Genomic DNA, 21855 nt, shown 5'->3' with positions numbered 1-21855 from the left:
TTTAAAACATAGACACAGTGCATCCCAGACCACATCTTTCATTGTAACCTGGATCCTACCTTGCTGCTGGGCACCAGTGCTGTTGAAGTAGATTCAGTGGTTAATTTCCATTCTGTGCTGGAGCTGCCATCCAGCAGCCTTTCCACCAAATACACACCTCATCTTGGTGCTACTGTGCTTGACTCCCTTCTCTGACGCGACTCTTCCATCTCTGGGAAGAAAGAAGAGCCTAATATTTCTCTCTAATACCCTCTCCTCCACTGAGCCCAACTCATAGCTGAGTTCACCTTCTCCCCCTGGTAACCCAAGACAGGGGGTGCCACAATCCTCTCCTACCACCTTGATGAAGAGTTGAACTCTTTACACACCTGGTCTTTCCTCTCCTCCTTTTCCACACACACTGCCCCTCCACCCTGTGCTTGGTGGTTCTCTATGCTGCTCTGACGCTTGTGAAGATCCTCTACTTGTCTCACAGAGAAAATTATGTTTGGCTGGGGGGAGCAGTACAAGACTGGCTGCTGCTGACTGTTGCAGGACTCAGTGGATGAAAGGTATGACCAACTATGCCGAGCAGAAGGCCAGCTCCAGCACATGGTTCTCATTATCTCCTCTGGGAGCTGGTGGGGAAAAGTCAAGACCTAGTTTAGGTCCTGATTTTTCAGCCTTAGGTTTTTCATGCAGTCATTTCAATTAACATTACTCCAGACCTCCTAAACAGGACAGACTCAGTACCCACACCGGGTAACTGGTACATGTGGCCAGTGGCTCTGCAGCCTGGCTAGTTGGCTCAAGTTTTCCCTTCCCATGCTGGATGGGGTCTGTTTCTGAAGCTAGAGGTATTGCACCAGACCAGATGGCAAACCACACACCAGCTGTGAGCTGAGAGCACTTTGTACAATGGTACCTAACAACTGACACAACCACCGGGAAAGCCTTAAAATCTACAGAAAACAGAGATGGCCCACAGCAAATAATTAATTGAGCAAGTTGGCAGCAGAGCACTCTGGGAGATGTCCCCTGTCTGACAAATGTCACCTGCCTTCCTGGTGCAGCCAAGCCAGTTCAGCCTCCCACATTCAGCTTCTTCCCCACAGGGCCAGGGCTTGGACATCATGCTCTCTGGTTCAACACAAACTCAGCAGGTGTTCTACAGGCCTTACCCAGTACTCCTCTCTCTCAAAAGCCCCCAGTACCCCCCCCAGATATATCTTGCTGACACTGCAACCCCAAGCATGTGATTTTTAGCAGGATCGTGCTTATTCTGGAGACCTGTTAGGCAAATAACTTTGTCACTGGATACTTCCCAATCTGCAGATTTAGCAAGTGCACATTCTCCTCCATCATCCAGATCATTAATGGAAGTGCTGAGCAAAAACAGACCCACAACAGATGTCCCTGAATTTCACTCAACACACCCCTTCCTTTTCCACAGTGAACTGTGGATAACTCTCTGGGTATAATTATCCAATGGGTTTTGTACCTACCCAACATCCCATCTAGACCACCCTTAAAAGCTGCTTGACTGGCAGCCAAGGCTCTCTGTCATCATGCCCTTACCCTGTCAGAGAGGAAAATTGGATTATTTTGACCAGATTCTGTTCTTGATGTGTCCACATAGCTCCTGCTCATCTCCAGTGTTACACATAGTGAGATTATTTGATCCATGATTTTTGGTGTTTTGTTTTGTGGGGTTTTTTGTTTGTTTTGGTTTTCTTGTTTGTTTTTTTGTTTTTTAATGGGTTTTTTGAGGGGGCATTTAACTGTGAGCAGTTCCTGGCTTTTGGCCCCAGTCCCCATTTTGAAGAGGGGGAAATTCCTCGGGAATTCTTGTAGATAACAACGACTAATTCTGGGATTACTTTGTGTGAGGTTCACCACACCGAGAGGATCTGAAAAAATCCTGGTTATCTAAATACTCTCTTCCTTGCACTTTTCTTACTCAAGGCCAGACTTTAGCCCCCATCACCATCATGGCTTGTGCTCTCCACTCGCCCGCAGCTGTGTCTGAAGGCTGACACAGAGCGCACCGGCGCTGGGTGTCCTCAGCAGCTGCTGTCGGTGCTTCCTCTCAGCAGAGAAGCAGCACGGCACCGTCCCTGGTTCGCGTCCTGCGAAGGATGGAAGAGGAGGATGTTCCGACCGCTCTTGCTTGGTGCGTGCTGCCAATAGAGTCCCGAAGCGCCGGGTGGGTGCGAACCTCCCTGATGCACATGTTAAAGCTGGGCTCAGATAGGTCCGCAGCCGTGAGAGGTGGCTCTAATTGCGGTCCCAGCCGCCGCTCAGAGCCCGGTACCGTCGGGGCTGCGGCTCCGGCCCGACCCGGCGGCAGCGCCCTCAGCGCGGGCGGCAGCGCCACCTAGCGGCGGGCTGCAGGGTGTGCCGCGCTCCTGCGCGCGGCACCGCTACAGCCTCCGGGAAAACCTCCGGGAAAAACCGCCCCCCTCCCGCGGCACGGATAAAGCCAGTGAAAAACCTCCCCACTACCGCGGCACCTCTACAGCCTCCGAGAAAAACCTCCCCCCTCGCTCTCGCCCACTCCCCAGCCCGGCTTCACCGGTTCTCGCAGCCTGGAGCTCCTTCTACTCCCGCCCTCGCTAAGTCTCCGTGTCTGCAGCGCGTCCTCTGCCCGGCCCGTGCCAGAGCTGCAAGGCTGCTCCCCTGCATCCCGCACCCTCCGCACATCCCTTCATGCGCCCCTAAGACAAGTTGTTCCAGCTGTGCAAGGGTCCTCAAAGACGCCTTCAGCGGGGATGACGGCTTCCCCTGAGCAGTGATTCCTACGCGGGAGGCAACCGATTGCTCTCTGTGCCCTCAAAGTAGAAAAAAACCCAACTCAACAAAAACAGACAAATCCTCAAGATACATCCCCTCCAAAGCAGGCCTGCTGTCTATTTCAGCTCACCAGCACACATAAGAAGGACTTTTCTTCACAAAGTACCGGGAGGAGACATTCCTAGGAAGTTTCAGGGCAATAGCACTGACTTGGGAAAGGAGGGTGCCGTTATTAGCTCCCCAAGCCCCAGAAAGCACCACCACTTTCCTCACACCCACAGGTCAGCACTGCAGACAACTTGCCAAACAACAACAGCGATATAAAATCTTTCTAGCTAGGTCTGGGAAGTTTATTGCTCTCTCTTCTTTTGCCAGAGAGGACAGCAGAGCAAAGGGACTGATGCTGGGCTGGCTGATGGTTTGCATTCCCTGGGGAAGGCACGGGGCTGCAGGGTGGGGGGAAGGCAAGGCTTCCTGACAGCACTGGAAAGGCAGGATCCTCATTTTGTGTGGAGGGATGTGGCTATTTGAAAAGTTGCAATGCCTCTTGGAAGGGGAGAAAGGGTTCCCACAAGTTACTCTCTGCAAACCCTCCTACTGGGTTGATCCTTGCCCCTTGAAAAATACTTCCCGCTCCAGCAGCCTGTATGGATGGAGCTACAAAGAGCTCTTAGAGGGCTGAAGCCTTCTGGAGATGCAGAGCCCTGCCTCCAGGGCCCTGATCTGCACTGCTGAGTGGGGGCAGCACCTGTAGAGCAAGGGGGATGGAGCAGCTCACCTCATCCCACAGAGCATCACCTCTGAAGCACCAAGACTGGCAGTTTAGGTAGAAAAAGAGCAACTGTGAACATACCACTTCTTCAAGTGTTTTGCATCAGGCCCAGAGAGTTGTGGGGAATGGCGCTAAATCCAGTTGGTCAACGATCGCTAGTGGTGTTCCCCGAGACTCAGTTTTGGGGCCAGTCCTAACATCTTTATTGATGATCTGGACATGGGGATTGGGTACACCCTCAGTAAATCTGCAGCTGACACTAAGTTGGGTGGGAGTGTTGATCTCCTCGAGGGTAGGAAGGCTCTACAGAGACACCTGGACAAATTCAATCAGTTGGTTAAGGACAACTGCAGGAGGCTCAATAAGGTGACATACTGGGTCCTGCACTGGTATTGCAGGAACTGAAGGCACAGCTACAGGCTAGGGGAGGAGTGGCATGAAAGCTGTTCAGAAGAAAAGGGCTTGGGCTCAATATGAGCCAGCAATGTGACCAGATGGCCAAGAAGGCCAATGCCATCCTGGCCTGTAGCAAGAATACTGTGGCCAACAGAACCAGGGAAGCGATCCTGTCCCTGTACCTGGCACTGGTGAGGCCACAGCTCAAGTACTGCTTTCAGTTCTGGCCACTCAGTTCAGAAAGGACAATGAGGTGCTAGAGTGTGTCCAGAAAGACTCATGAATGATCTAGAAAACTTGGCTTGTGAGGAATGGCTGATGCAGCTGTGTTTGTTTAGTGCTGAGAAGAGGAGGCTCAGGAGGATCTCATCACTCTCTACAACTGCCTGAAGGGAGGGTGCAGTGAAGTGGGGACTGGTCTCTTCTACTCTGCCTACAGAGGACAAGAGGAAATTACTCAGATTAGATATTAGAAAAAAATTTTTCACTGTTAAGGTGGTCAAGCATTGGAATAGGTTGCCCAGCAATGCGATGGAGTCACCATCCCTGGAGGTACATAAGAGGCATCAGGATCTGGTGCTGGGTGATGTGATTTAGTGGTTACAGTGGTAGTGGTGGGTGGATGGTTGGACTTGATGATCTTAAAGGTGTCTTCCAACCTTGATGATTCTATGATTCTGCATGTTGGCACAGATGTGCAACACAGCTGAGGGAGCACTCCTGGGGCAGCTGTAGACAAATAAGAGGAGAGCTGGCAGTTGCTCCACCAGGACCACAGCTGTTACAGAAAGTGCCCCAAATAACACCATGCAGAAGAGAGACCACTCCATTACCCCCGTATGTTCACCATCCCTTCTCTAAAGAGACCTTCTAAATGTGGAAGCCAGTTTACTCCTATTTCCCAACACTTCAGCTGACTGGTCCTGCCTTTCCCACACCTGGGGAAAGCACTGTTACACCACCACCCAACATGCTGCCAAATCCTGAGCAGCAGCCCTTTGTCAGGGAAGGCTGGACAGGGCACAGGCTGCTGCCATCTCCCAGCATTGAAGGTGCAGCCCACAGCCCTGTGAAAGGCCAAATCTCATTCACCAGGTAGGAGCCAACACCCACCCAGAGGCTTGGACAATTGGACTCAGGCTCTGAGGAACATCTTGGCTTTATGAAGCACAGTGACATGCTCAGTTCAGGTGGTAAAACAACAGCCTGATTTTTTTATCATCTCTCTCACTTCTAGCTCCCTGGTGGTGAGCAAAGGCACTCAGGCAGCAGGACCAGCTGATGACTGCAGAAGGGGTAAGCACAGAGGGACAGAGCCTGCTGGACATGTCTCTAACCTTCAGGAAGAGACAGTATTGAGACAGAAAAAGCAGCACTCCTCTCATAGTTCTGTATGAAGGTCAAGTATGAAAAAGGCATCAAAGAAATCAGTCAATTAACCAATCCATACATGATAGCATTTATTAGTTGTTTTAACACCTCTCCCAGTGGCAGGTGCACCATGAGAGGAGTTGACTCTGGGACCCTTCTGTCCCAAGCCCATGAGACTGGCCATGGGCTGGGACCATTGACAATGCCTGACACACTCTGCAGGACAGAGCTGGACCCTGCTCAGTTTTTAGGGTTTGAGGCAGTAGGTACTCAAGTTAAATAGATTGTTTAATATTGTACAAAAGGGACACCACAGGTAACACCCATTAAAGTTCATGGGATGCAGTTCCTTGCATCACAGAGAAGAGAGAGCCCAGACAGATCCCCTCCCTACATAGCCTTAAAAAACAGCAGGAGTTTTCCATTTCAGTGCTATTCCCACCAGTAATAAATTAGGGCTTCCCTGCAGAGTAGCAGCAGGTTTGAGCCCTATTCTTCCCCAAAACTGGGGACCATGGAGAGAGCAGTGCTGCTTTGAGAGGAATTTCCCTACCTTTTTTCCAAGGAGAGTCTTGGTGCATGCAGGATTCTATCAGTCCCCAGGAAGGAAGTGAGGCACAAGGCAAACCCAAGTGATGCAGAGAAGAAGGAAAAGCAGAACCACAACCCTGAGGTCTCCAGCCCTCAGCCTCTTTCCCTTTCTCTTGTTACCAGCCTGCCACAACTCGCACCTCACTCTGGCATGCCACCCACTGCAAGGCAGATACACCAAAGGCCAATATGCAAGTTATGCTGAAAGCTCTTACCCACAATGATCTCTTCCTAAGCCCCATCAGGCACTTGGGCTTCAGACAGAAGCAAAAAGTTTCCCCTTTCCCTCTCTTCCCACTTCCATCCCAATCTCTTCTTCCATCCTTTGGTTTTAATCCCCCTTTGATTTGCGGGTGCTACTCAGATAAGTTTTTATGAAGAAGTTGAAGAAGAGGGCCAATAAAGTGGTATACAAGACAGTTGAAAAGAAAAGCACCAGCCAGTTGATTTGGCAGAGCTTATTATCCTTCCAGAAGAACAAAAAGATGTTCATTATTACAAATCCCGTCATCTGCACCATCTGTGAAGTGGTGACTAGCATGGCGATGGAGGCGGGTACCCGGATGCCCATGGCTGTCACAGTGTAGTAGCAGTACGTCAAACAATGGATACTGAGGTTCAAGGCTGCGTTCCACCCCAAGCCAGCTGCCGTATCCTTATAGGCACACCAGGCTATAATCATCGTGGCTAAGTGGTGGTACCAGTGGACAAAAATGAGCTTCTTCTTCCGGAGAACAATGAACAGAGTGTCACCTGGGGTTGGGGGAGAGGTGTATCATTAGTCAGGTGAAAGCACAGCAGTTGCATGAGTTTTCACATGAGACAGACCAAGCAAACTTCAATGCTGAAGCCGTTATGTGGTTTGATCCCAACAAAACCTAGGTTCCCATTTAAATAATCTGTATTGAAAAAGACCATTTAGGCACCCTACCTGCTGGCATGTTTGTAGTATAAGAGCCCCTTGCCCCAGGCTTGTTTTCCCAGACCTACATGCACTGCACTTCAGACCGGCTCTTCTTTACTTCTTTGTATGAAAACTCGGTGGAAAGGCCAGCCCTCCCTGCCTGTCTGCTGGCCCCTCGCCACAGTCATTCCAGTGCAGAATTGCCTAGTCCAGGCACTGGCCTGGGGATCCAGGCTGCAAGCCCATGGAGAGCAAGCATATCATCTGAGCTGAGCAATAGGGAGCAAGAAAATGAGTGATACATGCAAGGATAAACAACCCTTTTCTCCAAGTAGCATTTGGACAGAGACCTGTAGAAGAAAATCTGCTTGTAAAAGCAAAGGAGTTATAAACACACAGGATAAGGAGAAATTTCAGACTCACCCAGTTCAACAAGTTTGCTCAGCACAAATAGATAAATCCAAAGTTTGGAAACAGGGTGGATGAAGAAGGATTGGCTACACACTGATCGCTTAAATCCCTTGGTAAGGAGGAGGAAGGCCATTTGCTTCCAGACCCGACAGGCTGCAATGACACTGCAAGAAAACCAGAGGAGAGCTGAATACTGTGCCCAGGGCCTCAACATAGCCTCTGATAGTTCTGCACCTATGGATATTCAGTTAACTCCATCTTGATGCTCAGGGTAGTCTCGGAGACATTTAAACAAAATTTGCCTTCTTAGACTTCCTAACAAGTTTTAGCCAGGATTTAAAACCTATTCCTGCAAAACAGAGCAGCATTAAAGAGTGCTTCCTCATTACATCCACTGCTTCCAATGCTTGAAGAGGCACTTGAGCAAAAGCTGCCCCACCTGATGAGAAATGGAGGACAACTGTCCTGATGTCCCACCATTATGACATGGGCCCACAGGGAGCATTTATATCCTCCTGTGGCAGGCAACTCCTACAGCTTATGAGAAGAAATACCACTTTTTCTTTGTTATCAACCTATATGTTTCATTTGCACAAGCTTGTCTCTGAACAGACCATGAACAGTCATCCCCTGGCCTCCCCTTTCCCACAACCTGTGATTTTACAGACCACTGCCATAACCTGCCCTGACAGAGGACAACCAGTGTCTCTTTGACCTTATCAAAGCAAACTGGAGTTACAGAGGCAGTAGTCTAGTCTTCCTCTGTCCCACCAAACAGACAGAAAAAGTTGTGGAGATGAGGGCAATTTTCTAAAATTGACACCTGCTTGTTTAAATACAGAGCATGGGCTGAAATATTTTCATGGCCACTACAGGAAACCTTTACTCTAAGACTGGACAATTTGAAAACACATTTTAGATAATCTTTTGTGCTTCTGTGAGTGTAGCAGAATTTTCCCCACCTCCTACACAACGGGATTAGAGAAAATGGTGGGGGGGGGGGGCCGGGCGAGGGAAAGAAATCTAAATTTTAAAGAATAATAGACCTCCAATCAAACTCGCAATTGGCAGGCACCCTTTCAATGTGGGAAGATCTCTGCTCTTGCAGGCTTCACATTCAAATCTATCCACTAATGATTTTCAAGCACTCTCCCCAGCAATCCTTTTGTAACTCATTTGACTTGCTGGAATATTTCTGGTGAGAAATAAATGACTTGTATAAGCAGGTCACTCCCCTAGTTAGAAAGGGCCTTCAAGAGAAAAAATTTAATTTCCCTAGTGACATAGCGGATAACCAGAACTTTCCATCAATCTGGTTCTGAGGGAAGGTCTACAACTGTCTCCAGATTTGGCAGAGGCTCTTACCTGAACAAGGTCAGGCTGAAGGACCACAGGGTCAGTGGTACACGCAGGCTGAAGGGCCTCCGTTCCTTCATGAAATGCTGGATTCCAAAGACCATGATCAAATAAATGAAACCAATAACAAAAGACTTTTGCCTGCGAGTAGAGAAGAGGGAGCACTCAGGAAAAGACCCAAACTTACCTATTTTTAGCCAGACTTCAGTAGCCTCAGGAAAGTACTCTCACCAAGAAACAAAAGATCTCCCATTCTCATGTTAAGATTGGGTTTGGTCACAAGAAGCCTGCCCTGACAGTGAGAAAAGCTAGCAAACAAGAACCCTGGGAACTGTACAAAAGAAAGCCAACTGTTACATCATGGAGATTTCCACAAGACCTTGATGGGATGACGAAGGTTCTGGTATCCTGTGAGCAGGATCCAAAGCAAATACATCAATGCATTTCATCCCTTTACACATGAGACTCTACAGGCAGAGGATGCCCGTATAGGATGCCTAAAAAGGTCTGCTTCACGTAAGCTAGAGCCTCAAGTGCCTTGTGTTACATCCCACACCTTTTCAAGTTTTAGTGCAGCATGGCAGGGCTGAGTGCCCTATTTGCCAGTGCAAGGGCTGCAGTGGCCATCCGTGGCTGCTCTTTACCCTCTTGCCACATCACCATCTCCCTACAAGCTGTAGCACCACCCGGACCACTGTTTGCTCTGCCGCATGCACTGCTGCAGCCCTTCCTCCACAGCCTCAGGTATGCAACAAGAGACACCCAAACTTCTCCTCCTCGGGACTGAAGATCCTCACAACTGTTCTGCTAAAAGCAGCAGAACCCAATAGGGCTACCCAGAGTCCGGGATGCACCGGGTCAGCAACCTTCTCTCCCTCTCCTCTCACCAATTCTCCTCCATCCATTTCCTGGCTTCCAGGTGATTGAAGTTCTTCTCGAAGTCATACGCCCCCAGCAGCTGCAGCTCCGACGGGTCAATGTTCGTTTCCATATCCAGCATCCCCGGGAGCGACCCGAAACGAGCAACTCCCGCACGCTTCACCGGTGGATATAGTCCCGGGAGTGCGCTCCACCCCAACATCGCACCGCGGCGGGGGGCGGGACCGGGAGCCGGCCGGTCCGACGAGTAACCGGAGCCTCCTACTCCTTGTGTTGGGTGAGGAGGGGGAGGCTCCGGTCACCCAGTGAGGCTGAGCGGTGCGTCCTCCCGTTCACTGGGTACCAGCCCCATTCAGCCCAGCTCGTCCCTCAGCAGATGGGCAGGGTGATTCCAACACTATCAACTGTTGCTGCCTGTTTTGAGCTTCCCCTCCCCCCTCCCAAAGACATGTGCTCATAGCTCCTTTGTTCCAAGCGTGGGCAAAGCCAAATGTAACTCAGACTCTTCAGCAGTGTCTGATTGGCCGCTCACCCCGGGTCCACCCCCAGTCATCCCCTTCCCCCTTCTCCGAATAAAAGATGGTCGAGGAGAGGCAAACGCTCTCTCTCAGCTCAGCTACTTTCCTGTAAACATCTCTGGTCGTCTGTCTCATTTGAAGGCTTCTAACTGCAGGGAATTGAGCGAGCAGGGAGCTATATTTCTCCCTCTTTGCTTCTGCTGATGGTATTTGCTCTGCAGCTGATTCAGGTACCGATTTTAGAGCTACTAAAGTGCTAGATTGCCCGTGCTACCTCTCAAGGCTGCTCGAGGCTTTCTAAGGCATTGAAATACAAGCGCTAGCCGGTATAAAGCTGAAAAGATACCTTCCGCAATCAACCAGCAGCAGGCAAAAATTCCCTTGCCCTGACTGCAGTTAGCAGTTGCGCCTTCTTCACCATAGACTGAAGCATCTGGCCGCTGCTGGAGACTAGATGGGTTCTGGGTAATCTCCTACGTAAGTTCCTGCAGCTGAAAATGGCTCCAGCACAGTTAAAATCCCCTGAATGCAGCATATCTCGTTGCACCCTCTGATCACTTCACTCATCTTGGTGTCTCACCCAAGTGTCATGTCTTTACACACATGCAACAGCAGCACCCTACAAAGCTCACAGACTTGGGAGGGGTTTGCCTCACGCAGGTTTGTCTCACTGCACCTGCACACGAGTCATCTGCTTAACTGCTGCCTCTTCAAACAGGTGAACATTTGCCTGTGTGAGACATTTCATAGGATTGTAGAATGCTTTGGGTTGGAATGGACCTTAAAGATCATCCAACCCCTCTGTCGTGGGGAGGGGCATCTTTCACCAGACCAAGTTGCTCAAAGCCTTATCCAGCCAGGCCTTGAACTCTTCTGGGGATTGGGCATCCACACTTTTCTCTGTATTTGACAATGCAGTAGCACGAGAAAATCAGGAAAGAATTTGACATGTAGGAATTAAAATCCTTTGGTGATTTTTGCACCACTCCCAACTTATGCTCCCCATTTTGCAGAGCACTTGCATGTTTTCTGTGGAAAGTTCAGCTTATATGTCAGCAGCAGTGGTTTTGCCATACCCCACACAGGGAAAACACCTTGTACATGGCATGAGCTCCCACTGTGCCTTGCACAGCTCTCACCTTAGTGTTTCCAGCTTCAAGGAGGTCCTGCCCTTTCCAGAGGACTGCAGGTCAGGGATTGTGCAGTCTCCATTACTGGGTCACTTGTCTTTCATCTTTCATCGCCTACTTTGGGCAGTAGCATCACCAGGCGGAATACTCAGGTACATGCTGAAGGAAACTTTCCTCTGTCGCAAGGGCACACCACAAGACCAGGTGCAACCAGCAATAAAGCCAAGGGTAAGAGCAGAGCAGAGGCAGCAGAGTAACACAGACTTTTTGCGCTAGCTTCTAATGCATACATGTTGACATTCAGTCTCATTATTCAGCAGCAAAGCCACATTTGGGAACCTTATAAATTTATCCTTCTCCATGCTCTTGACAATGGTTTCACTGTTGCTGACTTTTTTGCCTGCATATTGTCTGGATTTGCTGTTCTTAGATGGAATACAGTTATCTGTTTGAGGCACTACAAGTACAAAATACCTGCTTGTTTGACCTATGCTTTAGCAACTGTTAAACAAGGCCTCCTTTATGTAAGACTCCATATGACAAAAGAAACAACCTTTAAATACCTCTTGGGAGATGCAAGGGTGAGTTGGATTACCTGAGTAGAAAAGGTGCTGATATTGACATAATTTCTTATTCCTAATTTAGTTCTAGGTTCAGTAAAGTTTTCATTTTGAAACTGTTTCATGCCACATGAACAAGAACAATGTCTCTCCTAGGGCCGGCCTGTCTATCCATCTCTTAGGTGGTGGCATGTTCAGCTACAGGAGAAGCTCATGGCTGCAGCTGTTTGGTACCACCTGAGCAGGCAGCTGGCAGCCCTCCCCAAGTGTCTCCTTGAACAACACATGTAGAGAACAGAAGCAGACAGCAGGGATGAGCTCTCAGCATCCTCTGAAATACCTGTCTTGCTTAACAAGGCAGGCTTTGTCACAGACTGAAAGCTCACCTGCGCAATCCAGATACAGTTGTGACATTCTGTTTATCCTCTTTTCTCCCCAGTGTCAAATACCTCTGTTTGCACTCCTGGATCTGGGTGGATTAGCATGCAGAGAGCTGCCAAGTCCAGTGCCTGGTCACTGGCACTGCTCAGAACCACTGCTGGACTCAGAATGCTTTAGAAGCTGACATGCAATATGGACATCAGAGTGACTTGTAAATAAAGAGATGAGCTTATTTTCACACATTACAGTGAACTGCACAGGGCTCAGCTGCTGCAGGTGAGGAAGTGGAGCCCCAGCAGCACTTCACACACAGTAGGAACATCAGGGTGCAGCCCTGAATCAATGGGAGGGGAGCACTTCATTCTTCTGTCTTCCAACTGAGTGGGAAGGAGACAGAAACCCTATGGAACAGAAGCCTCCATGCCTTTCTTTTGAGCTCATAAAGGCTAGGTAGGACCTCAAAGAGAAATGCAAATTTTGTGAGGACCATGAAATAAGGTTGTGAATCCTTATGGAGAGCTGGGTCCCACTAGACTTCTTCTACAGCATTCCAGAAATAATTCTTCTGTGAGGTAGCCCTAAATAGATTAAATCCTCACTTAAAGCTTAAATTGCTATTTTCAACAAGAGTTTCAGTTTTCTGGTAAAGATTCACTTTTTCACCAATGCACATGGAGAAAGAACTAGTTTCTGATATGGTGACTGAGCATCACCTACATTCTTATTTGCCCTGTGGTCAAGAGTATAAGAAATTGATTTTTGCACAAATACCACATTTTGTATCCCAAGTCTTAAAATAAATTTCCTGTAACAGGACAGTAAACAACAAATAGACTACTTTGGTGGTAGATAGCACGTTTGCCTTCTGTCAAGGCTTGAGAGCATATAGATGTTTGTGAAATACTCCAGGCAGCAGTCAGAATGAGTAACAACCTGCCACATCCTGGTACCATACAAAGTGCACGAAGTGGTTTCTAGAAAGACAGAGTACGTAATCTCTTTTCTAAGAATACTACAAATTAACAAAACTAAAACTTTAGGAAAGTTAAAGGACAACAAGCATTTACAGCTGCTTAGCCTCACAGATCAACCTCTTCCATAGCAAGTGACACAAAAAAGACTGCACAAAGAAGTCCGTAGGACTTAAACATAGTGGGTACAAGGCAGGAGTCAAGAGAGGAGCTACAATAACTAGAACAGGGCAAAACATGATGACTGTGGGCCAGAGGCAGTGCGGCCACCAAAGTCTTCAATTGCTTTTTGGCTAGCTGACTGTCACTGTACTGCCACCACCTACCTGCCTGATGCACGCAGGTGGGAACAGGGAAACAAGGAGGCAGAGTTGTTAATTAAAAAAAAAAAAAAAAAAATTAGTTCCAGGTATAATATGCCAGTTCAGGTTGGCCTTAAATATGAGACACCTGACAGCTTGCAGAACAAGAGTGCACACAGAGTCAGCCTCACTCAAGCTGGGCCTTGCTCGTCTGAGCTGTGCTGCCACCCCCACCAGTGCAGAGGACAGAGAGGTTTTTTTGCCCAGGAGGCAAGGGTATTGTGCATAACCACTTCCAAATCAGCTTGTTGTATGCCTGCGATTGCTACTTGTGATTTACACATCACAGCAGTGAAAGCCATTGAGGGATCTCCTTGCACAAGCACATGCTTTCATCAAAGCTTAGAATAATGACCTGATTCCATATGACCCTCTTGACTGCAGAGAATAAGACTTCATATAAGGGCCCTCCCAGGGCAGCTTCATCACCACACCAATCACACTACAAAAACAAAGAACAATCTTTGTTTTCTTGATCAAAATATCTTTTAACCCCTTTGACACCAACAGAGGTGGCATGGCAGGTAAAGCATGATTTTACATGTATCACAGTTTGTTTTAAGTAGGTTTAATAGGTGAGAAGAAATGGTAAGGATAAGGAAACAAGCCTTTTCTCCTGATTGATACCCTAACTTTGGAAAGCAGCCTAGTTTTAACATATATTGCAGCAAAGAACTTGACAGAAGATGCTCGAGGAGTTGCCCTGAGCTATTAGGCTTACGCTCAGCTAATACAAAACTTACGCTCACATAAGTGGTGAAACAGTGGAACAAATTTCCCAGAGAGGTGGTAGATGTCCTACCTCTTAAAACATTCAAGGCTGAATGGGGGTCTCAGCAACCTGATTAATTAAAGATGTACCTGGTCATTTCAGGGAGCTGGGACTGGATGATGTTTGATCCCTCCCAACCCAAACCATTCTATGATAATCCCTAAATGCAAAAGCTGATGCAAAATGAGATATTATTTACATTTTCTGGCACTTTGTATGTCGGCAGCTCTGAAAAGCTTTTTTTTAGAAGGGGCAACAGCAAGTAATGCGACTCAATAAATAGCATAGCTATTTGAAAACCAAAGCCTCAAGTACAGGAGCACATACATTTTTGCATAGATTGAGGCTTTGTAAGAGCCAGTCTGCAGAAGATTGTTAGTAGCTGGCTTGGGTAAAACCCAGGCAGTGGGCATCACTTGTTCCGAGGAGAGGGAAGAGCTGCAGTGCAAGGGTCAGAGGCAAAGAGTTTCAGTCAGGAGGTAGGCAGGAGACACTGACTCAGGGAGGACTAAGACCTGTGCAGATTTACCAACTTGCCTTCATTGCCTTGCTTTGTCAAGTTTAGCTATAACGCTTTCTCCCAGCCGCCATGGCACACGTACATTTCTTTGGAGATGTAAGAGAATACCACGGGATAAACCTCAGCAATCAGAGCTGCAGGAAAAGCTGTGGGTGACCCCATCACAGCACAGTGCTGGGTAACTGTGAGCATGCCTGGACCTGAGGCTCGATGCCTCACAGGTCTGTTAGCACAGGGCACCAGCCACCACAGCCTGTGACACCAAGGTCTCCACCAAGGGGCTCTCAGATCTTTGGCCATTAGAGGGGAGCAAACACTGCAAAAGTGCAGGGAGGCATCACCTGCTGAACAGAGACCCAAAAGCAAGAGCAGGCAGGAGGTTGGCTGTGCTTCTTCCTGACTCTCTGGAGGTGTTAGTTGTCCTCCCCTGGAGAAACATGCCCTCAGGCCCAGGGGGAAGAGAGGATCGATCCCCTGCTCTATGCAAGCAGTCCATCTGTCTTCCTTCTGCTTCCCCAGCCTCAGATAGGCTTCATTGCCTTGCAAGAGTCACTCAAACAGGCTGCTACAAATAGTTTAGGGTTTAACATCTGCACAGTATCAGAGGAAACAATCCTTCCTTGCAGCTCTCTGAGGTTTGATTAGAGGTCATTAAGAGACACAGCTCAGCAACAGCATCTCTTCTTTGTAGCCTGGCAAGATACAGCCATAATCAGCAGCCCTCGTACCTGTATCAGACCCTCCCTGTACAACGTTTGGGCATGGTCCTTCTCAAGGATGTGTGTGATGATGAAGGAATTTGGGCATTTGAGAACAATTTTGCATAGAGCAAAACAACGTATTGTCCCTTCATGCATATACATATATTTTTAAATATATGGGGAACACACTGGTTGTGTCTGCCTTCCCTCTGCCATTCAAGAGAGTGCTTTCCAAGCATGAAAAAAAACCCAAAGCAGATGCACTGAATAGGAATATGAGACCTCTCAGAAGGGACCACTTGGAGTCCTTACTAGTGGTCCAAGTTATTTCTTGCTCTCTGACCTAGTTGCTCTTACCACTTTGAAAGATCTTTGAAGAGAAAATAACAAAGGGGCTATCTTATATCCTAAGGGTTAAACAAAATGGTGATGACATCAGGAGCTATTAACCCAAAGATTATGGAGTCATAATCTGCAATGACCCTTCACAAGAATGCTATCAACTCTAAGCTAAGGGTTACAAATCACATGTAAAACATCCATGATGCAAATCACCTCCAAGGAGCTCTTTTGTCCATACCCTATAATTTACGAACCCTTTTGTTCTCTAAAGCCTGTTGGTAGGCCCGCTGGTGTTTGGAAACACTGATTAAGACAGCTACATTGAGTGGGCAGCTGGGCTTTTGCCTGGAGTTGCTGTGTCTTCAAGCAATAGTTGGATACACATACAGAACCAGAGAACCTGAGATTTGCAGAGAATCTACTAATTTAATTCATCGGTGTCTGTTTTCACAGTTGAAAATTTGGAGGCTGAGACTAATTTAACTAACAAGTTCTTGAACAAATGCATGTATAAATATCCCATTAAAGGACTTCTGATTAAGATCAAAGGTGTCCTTTGAACAAACCAATCAGCTATGCCTTTATCACAGAAGTCTCAAAGTTCATGCTAAGTTTAAGAACATCTGTAGGCATTCATGCACATACCTATTGGTGTTTTCTGAAGTGTTCATTAAAGATAGACTTTGTACAAACATTCAGTATTTCTCAGACCTGGTCCTGTGCTTTAAATAAGAGTAAAATAAACCACAGCACAATAACAACATTATTGCATTGATGATATTGCCAATGTGAGCTGTTGCCTACACTGGTCATGGTGTGTAAGAGCTCTTCACTCTGCATTCTCAAAAATACAAAGCATCTTCTGCTTTGCTAAACTAAGCAAAATTGCCCCAGGGTCATTCACAGCCAGACTTTGCCAATGGCTCTATGTTGGCCCCTCTCCACTTAATCATTCTTGTGCTCCAGTCCTCAGTTGAATAATCTGCTGTCATAGTTAGCAGAAGTTACACCAACACCAGACATGCACAAAATATCATCTCTTTCCTCTGCCTGAAGTCTATCAAGACTGTAGAGTCCAGGCAAATTTGCCAACCTCAGACAAAGTTGAGAGCACAAAATCAAAGCTCAGAGCTTTGCTTTATAAAACCCCCCAGCTACAGAAGTAGGATTTAAATGCTATTCCTCTAACCCCAGCAGAAAGTGTTTGTTTCTGCTTTTTAACAAAACTAAATTAATGAGCATTCATTCTACTTGGTTCTGCCTTGAGACTGTTTTGATACCCACTAAAGCTTGGATTGTCACCACCAGTTACTTGTGTCTTTTTTGCAGCTTTTTGGAGAACCCTTTGTGAAGCTTCTTTGGAAAGTCCTGATAATGGGAACCCACACTCCTTTACCCAGCTCTGAACTAATACAGTCAGAGGACTCCTTGGTTAGCAAGGTATGACTGCAAGGAGAAGAGTCTTCAAGCCTTTGTTTGGCATTTGGGCTTTTTTCAACCCATTTTTTACGAAGCTTACTGTAATCCAACTTCCCTGATCAGACCCAACCTCTTCTTACAGTACAGGTGCTCATTCTTTTTGCTACTGGGCAGTCCTGACAAAAGGTGGATGGGATGCAATCCAAACACCCAACTGTGAAAGGTGTCTCCATGCTGGCCAAAGGTCTGCAGTGTTTTCAGCTCCTCCCCACTTTGTAGCCCAAACTACAGGCAGGGTTTTTGAGATCAGCTTTTATCAGTTTTGTCTTTTATTCTTGCCAAGGCCCTCAGCTGCTTACCTGTTTAGTTTTAATGAAAATTAACCATTCAATCCTCCTTACCAGTTAGCTTAGCTTAAAAGACTGTCCTTAATACTAGTCCATGTAGATCACTGGTGGATTCAGGGCATAGCCTTTAATATTTCCCTGCCTAGAGCCCAAAATCTAGCATTACTACTGCCTGAACTGATAGATCACCTTACCCAAAGATTTGCAGGAAGGGCACTGAAGTTCAACTCCATCCAAAGCATCTGATGAACTCTGTTTTCATTATAACACAGGATTTTCCCTGTGTTACAGAACAACAAGTTTCCCTGTGTTGCAGAACAACAAGTTCTTGTGTAATGTTATTTCTTTTTCTTTTTTCCCCAGCAAGATACACAGGCTAATCTGTGTTGTTTTCAATAATGCTTTGGGTATTATTTTTCTGTTTACTGACATACTGTCCTAAGAGCAAACATCAGATGTGTAGGGCTGCTGTTGGCCTTGTTAACCATACCATTCTGTTTTCAATAATTCTTCCAACCTTCCATATTATCTTGGATTTCTCAAAACCAACTTCCTTTGAACTACAGATAAATGGTTCTGCATATCACTGTAACCACACTTACACCTCTTCACAATCAAGCAGGATCCCTCTGGTTTTCCAGGATTGCCAATAACAGAAGAAAACTCAACTCTGCAAAGCTCTTTGCTAAAATAGCTGAGTTTTACATCAGCACATGGTTTGATCTTGGAAGAACTTACCTTATAGAAATGGTTACAACTGAAGTCAAAGGAGATGGGATTAGGTTAGTCAGCAGCATCACTACCATAGCACTAGCACAGATGTATTACTAAAAAATAATTCAAAAGTTTTCCTTAAAAAGATTGCTACAGAGCCATTCCTACAATGGACACCACAGAAAGCAGGTGTAAGAACCTAAAAAGTAACTAGTCCCAGCTGCATCCCACCCAGAGTCTTTTATAGCAGCAGGTAGAGTGGTCCTGATGGGAGTAAGTGAACTCAGCTGGAGAGGGGGAAGCATCTTAGCAGCAGTCCCTAAGCGAGAGGGAAGAGGCTGAGAGAGAAGGGAGGAGCTTTCTGTATCCTGAGAAACGGGTCAGATATTTGGACTGATTGGCTGCCCTCAGCTGTCCTGAAAGACATAGTGCCCAGCTAGTGTGTAATGTCTCCTTGGTGTTTGCAAGGATTTGGGAAGCCCTTCCAAAAGCACAGCTTGGAAGGGACCATGGGCATTTCTGGTTTTTGAGATCATGCCTTGCCTGAGTACCTGGGAGAAAGCTGCTTTCCATTGCACTGCCTTCAGGAATCGCTGTGCAGTTCCACTTGCCATGACACAGCCCCAAGGAGGCCCTGGTGGGGACAGAGGGACTAGCTTGCTCCAACAGTGGTCTCAATGGCAAATGGCCACTGCTGGGGACTGGGGACTTGCAGAGCTTGGCTTGTAGCCTTCCTCTGTGGGAAATACTTGTTATGTGGAAGCATCAGAGAAAAGCATTGCCCACACTCTCAAGAGCATCAGAGAGGTGCATGGGGGCCATGAGGGAGATACCCACAGGCAGAGATGAGAGGCTGATGCTGAGCCATGCACAGGCAAAGGGAAGGGGTTCCTGTCACAGAGGTGCTCTTTGCTCACTGTCACTATACGGTGGGTAAGTAAAAATCATCGTGTTCTCTCCGCTGTCCTGTGCCAGATGGAGCGACTTCACACTCACCTGCAGAGGGCGACGGCTCCTCTTTATTTAGCCACATTTTGTTGACGGTTTGGTGCCGCCACCTTACTCGGCCGGAAAAACCAGATACGGAATTGATGCGGCCCTTCTGCAGCCCACAGCCAGATTCTCCTATGGAGATGCTGCCAGTGGTTGGTGTGCGGGGACCCTTCCAAAGCCAACACTGAGGCTGGAGCAGCAGTAGTTTATGAGCTGGTTGCAAAGTCCTTCAGGGGAGCAGCCTCCGAGGCAGTGCCAGGCCCCACTACGTGCTCCAGCAATGCTGCAGCCACTGGCACTTGGCTAAGGAGAGGAGCCATGCGAGTGTGTGGCTTCACCCCTTCCCTATTTCCCACAAGGAGGTGCCCCCAGCCCAGGGTTTGGGAAGAGCTGCGCAGCCATCACCTGGAAAAAACATTCATTTGCAAACCCAGCGTGTTTCCAAGCTGGGATGGCTCCCAATCGCAGGGCTGCCGTGCCTCACTCAGAGTAGTTTTGTGAGGAGCTGTGGGGCCGGGTGAACCCGAAAAGCTGGCTCAAGCGTGCCCCAAACACCTCCCTGCCGCACTTGGAGCCACTCGGGGCCCTTGCAGGGAGATCCGCACGCAGCAGCAAGACTGGGGGTGTTGCTGGAACCTGCTCATGATCCCTCTGCCCTACCAGGAGCAAGACAGAAGGGCAGAAGGCAGCTGTGCCCTGTGCACAGCTCAGCTGGGGTTACAGCTCTTGGGTGAGGCCTCTTCAGTCTTCTGAAAAGTATTGACTCATGTCCTACTTTTTCTTGGGGGGAAAAAAAGAAGGCAAAAAAAAAAAAAAAAAAGCTTGATCCCTGCTTTCTGCCTCATAAACCACAGTTTCTATTTTTTAATTTTCCAAGTTACACCACAGCCCTGCGTGTGTGCCTCAGTACGTATGACAGGCAGGGCAGTCTGAAACTGCAGGCCCTGTGCCCAGAGATCAGGGACTGAGATGAAGGCAGAGCTGCATGAAGGATAAAGCTCACCTACATCCCTTCCCCCACCGTGGCTTTTACTGTGTGTGACAGGCTACTCATTATTCCTAATTTAACTTAATAACTAGCTTAAGGCCTTGTTATACTTTTCTTCTGTATTCAAGACTGAAAGAATAGCAAGGAGAAAAGAGAGAAAGCTATGTGTTTAATAGGAAAAGATTTACAGAGGACAGGAATAAATCTGGAAAATCTAGAGGAGCCTTCATCTTTAAAAAGTATAATGAGTATATTGAAATATTTCTGTAAAACCACCTTATAACTTAAAGAATGGCTCCTGACAATTTCTAAGCCAGTACACAGCTTTCCCTAGGGAAGACTCTTTACTTCAGGGGTGCTTTTTGAATGCCCACTTCTTACTCACAGGGTCCTTGGGCAGGTTAGTGCTTTACTCCATTAGAAGGAGTTGTCACCAAATTGTGGAATCATTTTTTAATAGACTTTAATATATATCTTGACTCTCTCGATAGACATGCCTCCTAACTCTGCAATACCTGTGGGAATGAAAGCAGCCATGAGAAGTTCAAGAAGTTAAGAGCATATCTGATGGGAGACAACATGCTAATGCTGCATGTGGTGCTTGCTTGAACTTCTTTCTGAAATTGTGAATAGCAAGAAGGAAGCATAGGAAAATAGACTCACATTTTTTTAAGCCCACACAGGCTCTTGGGTCCTAAATATTTCTCTCTGCTCTTTTGCTTGCAAACAAAGCAATGTGCAGGTCTCTGTCCTTATCAGGCCACAGTGCCTCTGTTGGTGTACATGTTTGTCAGTTTGCAAACATGGTGTGTTTGTCCTCTCCCTCTTTTTATTTTTCCAAGTTCAAAACAATCCAACCAAGCTGCAAGCTTGCCAACTCTTTTGCTATATTCAGCCTAATCTAAACATACAAACTCTCACGTAGGCAGCATTAATGATCTCCTTCTTCCACCTCAGAGATGACAAAATGCCCCACCTCCACCCCCTTGTCCAAATTCATCTGCTAGGAGATGACAACAAGGTCACTATAGTGCAACTGGCAACAGGCAAGAATGCTGAAAACTTGGGGCAATATCTCTTTTTTATCTAAAGATAAACCCCAAATCCCATCAACTTCTGAATTCCAATTTGCAGACAGAAAGGTGCCAGGCAGGCAGTGCGCCTACTACTAACCTACAATGCCCATTTTCCCCCTAATATCTATTAGTACTGTGCTCTGATCTCCCTCTGCCTCCCATTGGGAACTATTAGGCTCCACATCCTCAGCTCAGAGGGAATGAAGCCACAAAGGGCTGCTACAGAGCGAGGCTGATGGGTCGTCCAAAGTCATGTTCGCCCCTCTGCAACCTGAGGGTTGGGGAGGGAAGACACCACTGCCTGGCCTCAGAAGAGCCCCCAATTCAGAGACAGGCACTATCCCAACCTACAGCATCCTAGAAGCCCAGCCAAACTATTGTTTCACAGGTTGCATATAGAAACACATCTTTCATCTGGAAAAAGAAACACATGGAACAGCAAGCAAGGTCAGAGCCTAGAACCACCAGCGAGGGCAGCTGTGGCAGTAAGGTTACTCTCCAACTCGTGCCAGCACTGCAGTGGCCCCAGTGGGAGCACGGAGCAGAGCCCTTGATCCTCGGTGTGGGGCACTGGCAGTGGGACCATCAGACAATGCTGTGCACAGGTTG

At 47.5% G+C, this 21855-nt stretch overlaps 1 protein-coding gene across 1 annotated transcript; it reads right to left on the bottom strand.

Moving 5' to 3' along the window:
- Nucleotides 1–5813: 5813 nt before the first annotated feature.
- Nucleotides 5814–9573, bottom strand: ELOVL3 (ELOVL fatty acid elongase 3). Its single transcript, XM_042018484.1, has 4 exons — nucleotides 9461–9573; nucleotides 8583–8714; nucleotides 7230–7381; nucleotides 5814–6655 (listed from the first exon to the last, which is right to left on the bottom strand). The coding sequence occupies exons 1-4, from the start codon at nucleotides 9571–9573 to the stop codon at nucleotides 6234–6236; spliced, it is 819 nt and encodes a 272-aa protein (XP_041874418.1). The 3' UTR covers nucleotides 5814–6233.
- Between the last annotated feature and the right edge of the window lie 12282 nt (nucleotides 9574–21855).

The sequence above is a fragment of the Corvus kubaryi genome, unplaced genomic scaffold (genome assembly GCF_017639235.1).
Source record: "Corvus kubaryi isolate FWS band 111438036 unplaced genomic scaffold, C.kubaryi_AGA036_p1.0 138, whole genome shotgun sequence".
Classification (NCBI taxonomy): domain Eukaryota; kingdom Metazoa; phylum Chordata; class Aves; order Passeriformes; family Corvidae; genus Corvus; species Corvus kubaryi.
The sequence above is the reverse complement of the archived record's forward strand: the minus strand, read 5'-3'. Positions and strand labels throughout refer to the sequence as shown.